At 48.5% G+C, this 10000-nt stretch overlaps 1 protein-coding gene across 1 annotated transcript in view; it reads left to right on the top strand.

Moving 5' to 3' along the window:
* Window positions 1-4921: 4921 nt before the first annotated feature.
* prickle1b (prickle homolog 1b) overlaps window positions 4922-10000 on the top strand; it is a gene marked incomplete at both ends in the record, with an annotated part of 28825 nt that continues 23746 nt past the window's right edge. The window contains 1 exon segment of the mRNA XM_080538126.1: window positions 4922-5098. Within this exon segment, the coding sequence (XP_080394252.1) occupies window positions 4922-5098 (177 nt within the window).

The raw sequence follows: 10000 nt of genomic DNA, 5'->3' as shown, positions 1-10000 counted from the left end.
CAGGAGGACAGTGAGAGGCAGGGTCTGGCAGGAGGAGGTCAGGAGGACAGTGAGAGGCAGGGTCTGGCAGGAGGAGGTCAGGAGGACAGTGAGAGGCAGGGTCTGGCAGGAGGAGGTCAGGAGGACAGTGAGAGGCAGGGTCTGGCAGGAGGAGGTCAGGAGGACAGTGAGAGGCAGAAAGGCAGGAGGAGGTCAGGAGGACAGTGAGAGGCAGGGTCTGGCAGGAGGAGGTCAGGAGGACAGTGAGAGGCAGGGTCTGGCAGGAGGAGGTCAGGAGGACAGTGAGAGGCAGGGTCTAGCAGGAGGAGGTCAGGAGGACAGTGAGAGGCAGAAAGGCAGGAGGAGGTCAGGAGGACAGTGAGAGGCAGGGTCTGGCAGGAGGAGGTCAGGAGGACAGTGAGAGGCAGGGTCTGGCAGGAGGAGGTCAGGAGGACAGTGAGAGGCAGGGTCTGGCAGGGTCTCCTTCTTCTCCTCCTTCTCCTCCTTCTCCTTCTTCTTCTTGGCAGAAAGGCAGGAGGAGGTCAGGAGGACAGTGAGAGGCAGAAAGGCAGGAGGAGGTCAGGAGGACAGTGAGAGGCAGGGTCTGGCAGGAGGAGGTCAGGAGGACAGTGAGAGGCAGAAAGGCAGGAGGAGGTCAGGAGGACAGTGAGAGGCAGGGTCTGGCAGGAGGAGGTCAGGAGGACAGTGAGAGGCAGAAAGGCAGGAGGAGGTCAGGAGGACAGTGAGAGGCAGGGTCTGGCAGGAGGAGGTCAGGAGGACAGTGAGAGGCAGGGTCTGGCAGGAGGAGGTCAGGAGGACAGTGAGAGGCAGGGTCTGGCAGGAGGAGGTCAGGAGGACAGTGAGAGGCAGGGTCTGGCAGGAGGAGGTCAGGAGGACAGTGAGAGGCAGGGTCTGGCAGGAGGAGGTCAGGAGGACAGTGAGAGGCAGGAGGAGGTCAGGAGGACAGTGAGAGGCAGAAAGGCAGGAGGAGGTCAGGAGGACAGTGAGAGGCAGGGTCTAGCAGGAGGAGGTCAGGAGGACAGTGAGAGGCAGGGTCTGGCAGGAGGAGGTCAGGAGGACAGTGAGAGGCAGGGTCTAGCAGGAGGAGGTCAGGAGGACAGTGAGAGGCAGGGTCTGGCAGGAGGAGGTCAGGAGGACAGTGAGAGGCAGGGTCTGGCAGGAGGAGGTCAGGAGGACAGTGAGAGGCAGGGTCTGGCAGGAGGAGGTCAGGAGGACAGTGAGAGGCAGGGTCTGGCAGGAGGAGGTCAGGAGGACAGTGAGAGGCAGGGTCTGGCAGGAGGAGGTCAGGAGGACAGTGAGAGGCAGGGTCTGGCAGGAGGAGGTCAGGAGGACAGTGAGAGGCAGGGTCTGGCAGGAGGAGGTCAGGAGGACAGTGAGAGGCAGGGTCTGGCAGGAGGAGGTCAGGAGGACAGTGAGAGGCAGGGTCTGGCAGGAGGAGGTCAGGAGGACAGTGAGAGGCAGGGTCTGGCAGGAGGAGGTCAGGAGGACAGTGAGAGGCAGGGTCTGGCAGGAGGAGGTCAGGAGGACAGTGAGAGGCAGGGTCTGGCAGGAGGAGGTCAGGAGGACAGTGAGAGGCAGGGTCTGGCAGGAGGAGGTCAGGAGGACAGTGAGAGGCAGGGTCTGGCAGGAGGAGGTCAGGAGGACAGTGAGAGGCAGGGTCTGGCAGGAGGAGGTCAGGAGGACAGTGAGAGGCAGGGTCTGGCAGGAGGAGGTCAGGAGGACAGTGAGAGGCAGGGTCTGGCAGGAGGAGGTCAGGAGGACAGTGAGAGGCAGAAAGGCAGGAGGAGGTCAGGAGGACAGTGAGAGGCAGGGTCTGGCAGGAGGAGGTCAGGAGGACAGTGAGAGGCAGGGTCTAGCATTAAAGAGGTGAGTTAGAAAGGAGACTGCACTTAAAGATGGATGCCACCAGATATTTAGGCAAATAGTACTTTCAGAAACTGACGGGACGCACAACAATCACACCCTACTGTTTACAACTGATTATGTTAACTATGTTGGTACTTTTCATAAAGTCGGTTCACTGAAGCATGCCCTGTAAATGTTTTAGACCAGATTAGAGTCAACCTTTCTGTCTTTGCACAGAGTACAACAATATGTCTTTTTTTGCTCCAGGCACAGGGTCAGCCATAGTCAGCGCCCCTGGAGCAGTTAGGGGTTAAGTGCCTTGCTCAAGGGCACAATAGCATGTTGTGGTAGGCACCTTAGATATGATGCCAGCAACCCTCCAGTCACCAGCTCACATGCAGCTCCCTCCTGAGGCGGGGATCGAACCAGCGACCTTCTGACTGCTAGCCGACCTCTAACCTCTTGGCTACTCCATCCGCAAGTTCACCTACGGAAATCTTGTTACAACTTTTACTTCTGGGGGGTATTCCATCAATATAAGCCTCGTGAGACTTATCAAAACAAGGCTGGATGTTTTTATAAATCTCACAGGATTTATAAAAAATAAGCCTGGATTGTCCTTTAGTGACGTTAATGGAATACCCCCCAGGCCCCATATCTTGTATCAACGTGCCAACAGTACAAAGTCCTATAGGATGAAATAGATAACTAGTTAGATAACTAGTTGTGTTTAGGCAAGGCAAGGCATGGTTTATTTGTATAGCACATTTCATACAACAGGGGCAATTCAAAGTGCTTTACATACATTATTTAAAAAATACAGCAAGTGGAGCATAGTAAGAAAATAAAAATGACAATGAATAAAAAGCAAATATAAGAAGTAAATAGATAAAACATTTAATAAGACATCAGTTAACGGATAAAAGACATTTATAGAAGTGTTTGTGTTTAATCATAACAACTGCAAAACATGAAGGTTTTGTTTGTGCCCCACTGCTTGTCCTGTTACTATGGCAACAGCTAGTCCTGGACTAAATCACGCTCTTGGGGCCGGTTTCAGAGACAAGGCTTAAGCCTAGTCCTGGACTAAATCACACTTTCAATGTAAAATCTCCATTGAAGATGTTTTTTAGTCTAGGACTAGGCTTAAGCCTTGTCTGTGAAACCGGCCCTTGATGTCTCAAATCTCCATTGAAGATGCTTTTTAGTCTAAGATTAGACTTAAGACTTGTCTGTGAATCCAGCCCACGGGTGTTGCAGTGTTTCCTCTATATGCATTTATTGGTGGCGGGCCGCCACGAATGAATTTCCTCCGCCACTAATTGATTAAGTCCACAACAAACAAAAAAAAGTCCAAATTAAGTCCACCTCTGAACATTTTAGCTGATTAAAATATATCTGATCCTAGATCAGCGCTATAATGGATGTTGACTAAAAGTGCACCTAAATCCACGCCCATCTCTCTCTAACCACTGATCCAAAATCAGATTAATGACATTAAACATTCAGTTGACGACGTGACACAAGAGCTACTCCTGATTGGTCTAAATGTGAACCGGCATGAGAACCGTGCAGACTCAACCATCCCTGCCGAAATGCTCGGGCGCCTGTGTTTTCTCCTCGCAAATAACGGGCTAAAAGTCACCGGTAGTACCATCTAAAAGATACAAAAAGCTGATCTAGCTAGCTAGGTGCACAAATAAGATATCACGTTAAATAACTTAGAAAAATTAAACGAAAACAGCGACAGATGGATGGATTTTTCAAGATGTCCCAGACACTTCAAACATTGCTGAAGCTAGCAGTGGCTATGAGCAGTAATAAGTACAGTAATAAGAGGTTACACGCAGCCCAAAAACAATACATTAAATATGAATTAGTTATTGTTGCTGGCCAGGTCTTGGATGATGATGATGATGATGATGATGATGATGATGATGATGGTGATGGTGATGTACTAGTACAGTGTATCCAGATTTGATTCAGTTTTCTCTATGAGGAGATAGAAGGTCTGATGGTAAGACTGTTCTCTATGAGGAGGTAGAAGGTCTGATGGTAAGACTGTTCTCTATGAGGAGGTAGAAGGTCTGATGGTAAGACTGTTCTCTATGAGGAGGTAGAAGGTCTGATGGTAAGACTGTTCTCTATGAGGAGGTAGAAGGTCTGATGGTGAGACTGTTCTCTATGAGGAGGTAGAGAAGGTCTGATGGTGAGACTGTTCTCTATGAGGAGGTAGAAGGTCTGATGGTAAGACTGTTCTCTATGAGGAGGTAGAAGGTCTGATGGTAAGACTGTTCTCTATGAGGAGATAGAAGGTCTGATGGTGAGACTGTTCTCTATGAGGAGGTAGAAGGTCTGATGGTAAGACTGTTCTCTATGAGGAGGTAGAAGGTCTGATGGTAAGACTGTTCTCTATGAGGAGGTAGAAGGTCTGATGGTAAGACTGTTCTCTATGAGGAGGTAGAAGGTCTGATGGTAAGACTGTTCTCTATGAGGAGGTAGAAGGTCTGATGGTGAGACTGTTCTCTATGAGGAGGTAGAGCAGGGTCTGATGGTAAGACTGTTCTCTATGAGGAGGTAGAGAAGGTCTGATGGTGAGACTGTTCTCTATGAGGAGGTAGAGAAGGTCTGATGGTGAGACTGTTCTCTATGAGGAGGTAGAAGGTCTGATGGTGAGACTGTTCTCTATGAGGAGGTAGAGCAGGGTCTGATGGTGAGACTGTTCTCTATGAGGAGGTAGAGCAGGGTCTGATGGTAAGACTGTTCTCTATGAGGAGGTAGAGAAGGTCTGATGGTAAGACTGTTCTCTATGAGGAGGTAGAGAAGGTCTGATGGTGAGACTGTTCTCTATGAGGAGGTAGAGAAGGTCTGATGGTGAGACTGTTCTCTATGAGGAGGTAGAGGTCTGATGGTGAGACTGTTCTCTATGAGGAGATAGAGCAGGGTCTGATGGTAAGACTGTTCTCTATGAGGAGGTAGAGCTGATGAGAATGAATAATCTTTTCTTAACTAATGTCGGTGTTGTTGTTGTTGTTGTTGTTGATTGCAGTGTGGGGAGAACATAAACGGAGGTGAGATGGCGGTGTTTGCCTCCAGAGCGGGCCCGGGGCTGTGCTGGCACCCAGCATGCTTTGCGTGCTCCACATGTAGCGAGCTCCTGGTGGATCTCATCTACTTCTACCAGGACGGGAAGATCCACTGTGGGAGGCACCATGCTGAGCTGCTTAAACCACGCTGCTCTGCCTGCGATGAGGTGAGATACACACCGACCCCAAAACACAGTAGAACATCTTTCTTTGGGGGGGGGGTGTGGTCTGAGGAAGAAATGTGTGTCTAATACCCCCCCCCCCCACCGCCCGCCCCCCCCCTCAGGAATGATAACTATTGTTTACCTAATGCCTTCTGGCATCTTCTCATGCATGGCCATACCCTCCTTTCCTCAACCAACTCACATAACTCATTATTAGATAACTCTATTGAAGTACGTAATGTGTTTTTTATAGATATATCTAATCAAATCAACTCCGTTGTCAGTCCTGATAAACATACCTATACATCACGGAAGGCTAGTGGAGGTAGAAATCGGAGGGCGGGCTCATTGACTGCATTTACATGCTCACCATATTCCGATGAATACAGGGATATGGTGTGCATGCAAACGCAGTCATTGTAATGCGTGGAATGGAATGTGCTTAGATGCCAAGCTACATTTGGGTCTCTCAGTACGTGTACTGTTCAGTAACAAACAAACAGGTTTTATCTAACCTAACCTAATCTGATCTAACCTAACCTCATTTAATTTAATCTAATCTGGTGATGATTCATGTTTTATTTTTCATCCACCAAGGCTCCACAGGGTTGTGTTGGTTCAGCTGTCTGAGGGTGCGTTCGTAAATACGCTCTGGAAATCTGCCCTGGTTTCAAGGTCATAGAGCAGCTCTGAAATCAGTTAGTTTACGAGCGGTCGGTTAAACGCCTTCACAAACTAACTGTAAATCATTTCGCTGGCGGCCAACAGTTTCACGGTGTTAGCATTAACGTTGACGTTAGGTAGCTTTCTGTTGCTAACTTTAGCGATGTTGACAGTCGATACTTGTTAGCTAAGTACGATTTTTTATCTATTTAAAATTCATTAAAATGAACGTTAATTCATCGCGTGTATAAACATGATTATTACCTGTCTTGTTACAGGTAGATGTGTGTTGAATCCAGTGGCGGGCGGTGCATTTCACACCTAGGCCTTCAGTGATGTCCTACCTGAATTATTCCACCTCTTAATACCATCATTATGACACGCCATGGCTCTAGAAACTATACATTTAGACAGAAACGCAGTATAACCGGGCGTTGCCATTGTTATTATAGCGGCACCTTGTCTGGGTGTATTCAATTCATTGCATGAAAACGAAAGCGTCAGTTATTTCCCGAACTTTGCGGTCTGTCGATCTCGATAGGAGAACCGTATCGAGGTTCCATTTAAGGCCGGTTATCTTCCTCGTGTTCATACGGTCACGGGGGGTGTCGTTTTCCATGGTAGCAGCCCGGGAAGTGGTTAGAAGATCGCATTGAAGCCCCACTTACTCACACAGCTGAGACAGGCAACACAACACACTATCTGTATCTACGGACCCCAGGGTCGCTCCGTACATCTCTTGCAGAAAACATTAAATGCTTTGTACTCACCAAAACAACTGATTATTTGAACACAAAATCCATCCTCCTTTCTTTCCTCAAGAAGACTTCAATGACTCTGTTGTACAGTTGATCAGTTCCACCAATAAGTCCTTTTACATGGATAGCGTCGCTAACGTCGGGGTTGGCCGTTCTCTTCTGATTATGTCTAGCTTTTCTTAGAAGGTTCTTCTTTGTTGTTATAATATCTGCCACCAAATCTACCTCTTCTCCTCCTTCAGCCATTGTGGCTGCTTGTAGAACAACAGCTTAAATCTACACAAATTAGCGAGATCAAGTTTAGTGTGCTAGCTCCGCCTCCCAATAGTTTGTATCCAATCAAAAGACGTGCAGGTGCTGATCAGGTGCTCCGCCATCCAGAAGGCCCCTTCGTCGGATTTGCTTGGATTTGCTCGCCAACTCGAGATCTGACCACGGTACGCCACAGCTCTTTTCTCGCTCACTTTAAATTACAATCTGTACTCGCGCCACTGTTGAATCTGCAGGCGGGCAGATTTCTTGGTACCCTGGCAACACATTATGGCTGAAATTGATTGGATAAAAGCTAAAGGCCAGCCCTCCAAATGTCTGGAAGCAGCGCAACCAAGAGGAAAGCTATGAAATGAAGAGAATAGACTACGGGAATAATTTAATACATATTTGTAGAAAAAATATATAAAAATTAAATGTATATTCTGATGATGTTTAGGCCAGCAGAGAAGGCCTTGCTGGCCCTGACGGCCCACCACTGGTTGAATCAGACTCTCTAGTGTGCTAATCAAGCCGCAACCGTAACAGTTTGCGACGACTCGCTCCGACATTTTTAGATCGGAATGTTCAGACGCTCGGACAAACCGTCTTTTGCTAGCATATCAGCCCAATAGAGCTCTCAGGTCTTCTGCTAGCATATCAGCCCAATAGAGCTCTCAGGTCTTCTGCTAGCATATCAGCCCAATAGAGCTCTCAGGTCTTCTGACGCTGGTTTTCTCTGTGTACCACATGTACAAAAGAAAGAAGAGATTTGGTGAGGCTGCATTCTCATTTTATGCTCCAGATTGTGGAATGCACTGCCAGTTTACATTAGGGATGCAACCTCAGCAAATAAATTATGTTCAAGTCAAGACTAAAAACCCATCTTTTTAATATTGCCTTTAAATTACTCAATATTTAAATTATGATTTATATAATGATTTTCCTGCAACGTTTGCAGGAAAAGCGTTATACAAATAAAAAGTTATTATTATTATTATTATTATTTCCAGTCAGAGCCCAGTGTGTCTCAGAGCTCCCAGAGTGCAGTGCTCTGAACCTTGAAACAGGGACGCCCTGAGCACTCTGAATTTACAAACGACCAGAGAGTACTCTGAACGCACACACACACACACACACACACACACACACACACACACACACACACATATCCATATGGTGCTGAGGTCCACAAACTCTCTGGACAGCTGCCTCTCACTACTCTGTTACTGCTAGCCCCAATGCCATCAGTCTGGGCCACACACACACACACACACACACACACACACACACACACACACACACACACACACACACACACACACAGACAGACAGACAGACAGACACACACACACACATACACATTTTAAATGCTTTATTTATGCCCCCATAAATACAGTGTGCATTAAAGACAAACACTAACAGTGCAATGAGTTCATTGGGAGACAGACTCAGACTGCTAGCCCCAATGCCATCAGTCTGGGCCACACACACACACACACACACACACACACACACACACACACAGAGACACACACACACACGCACGCAGACACACACACACACACACACACACACACACACACACACACACACACACACACACACACACACACACACACAGCCTATCAGAGGTCCAGTGGAGGATAGGAGGCTGTGTGTCCTATCACCCTGCAGCAGGATGTGAAGATGCAGTTTAACTGGTAATTGGATTTATTGGGGGAATTTGATAACAGCACAGAACAGGGGGGGTCTGTGTTGGAATGTCCTGTGTGGGAAATCCCAATGGACCCCCCCGACACACACACACTCCCCCGACCCCCCCCCCCGGACACACACATACACCCCCCCGGACACACACACACCCCCCCCCCCCCCGACCACTCCCCCCACCCCCCCCCCATATTTACAGTACCCTCCCACTCTATAACCACACACACTGTATTTGTGTGTGCTCCAGGGGAGGCTGGCGGAGGTGGGAATCGGAGGACTGATGGACTCATTGTGGAGGGGGGAGGAAGGGTGGAGGGAGGGTGGAGGGAGGGGGGAGGGAGGGTGGGTATCAAACACATGCGGTCGTGCTTCATGTCCTTTATGATAGATGCGTTGGCATGGCGACGGGTCGTATGTTCGTCTGAGTTGGAAAAAGCGGATCGAGTTAAATAGTGAATGTTTTTAGAGAGAGAGAGAGGGAGAGACAGGGAGAGAGAGAGAGAGCTAGAGAGAAAGTGAGAGAGAGGGGGGGATGGAGACAGTTACAGAGAAAGACAGGGAGAGAGGGAGAGAGACAGAGAGAGAGAAAGAGACAGAGTGAGAGAGAAAGAGGGGGGATGGAGACAGTTACAGAGAAAGAGAGAGAGGGAAAGACAGACAGAGAAAGAAAGATAGTGAGAGACAGGGAGAGAGAGAGAGACAGTGACAGAGAGTGAGAGTGAGAGACAGCGACAGCGACAGAGAGAGCGACAGATAGAAGGAGAGAGTGTGAGGATCACAGTGACAGAGAGAGAAAGAGAGTAAGAGACAGGGAGAGAGAGAGAGAGAGAGAGAGAGAGAGAGAGAGAGAGAGAGAGAGAGAGACAGCGACAGAGAGAGCGATGGATAGAAGGAGAGAGAGACAGTGACAGAGAGAGCGATGGATAGAAGGAGATAGAAGGAGAGAGAGAGAGACAGTGACAGAGAGAGGAAGAGAAAGGAAGCTGTGAGGTGTTTGGGGTGTGAAGGTTCTCCGGGGCTGAGCAAGGCACCCAGGCGTGGCCTCCTGATGAGAGCTCACACAACAACACATGTACCCACCCAGAGGGGAGGGAGGGAGGGGAGGGAGGGAGAGAAAAGAGAGGCGGAGAGAGGGGGCCGGAGAGAGAGAGAGACAGACAGAGAGAGAGTGAGATATATATATATATATATATACAGTATATAGAGAGAGAGAAACGGAGAGAGACAGAGAGGGAGAGAGAGAGAGGAGAGGGAGAGAGAGAGAGAGAGGGAGAGAGACATAGAGAGAGAGAGATATATATAGAGAGAAAGAGAGAGAGAGAGGGGAGGGAGGAGAGAAGAGAGAGAGAGATCTAATAACGTTTGATTTGATTTAAAGGGCCACATTTGTTTCCATTAGATCAGAGCTGCATCATTCTGAGGTGGTATCCAGGTTAAAAGTGTGTTAGATTAAGTACTAGAAGGTTCCGCGTGTGTGGTGAATCACAAATCAGATGTTAGAGTGAACTACCCTTTAAACGCA

The sequence above is a fragment of the Nansenia antarctica genome (assembly GCF_963989245.1).
Source record: "Nansenia antarctica genome assembly, chromosome: 8".
NCBI classification, from domain to species: domain Eukaryota; kingdom Metazoa; phylum Chordata; class Actinopteri; order Argentiniformes; family Microstomatidae; genus Nansenia; species Nansenia antarctica.
This window is presented reverse-complemented; position numbering and strand designations above follow the sequence as displayed.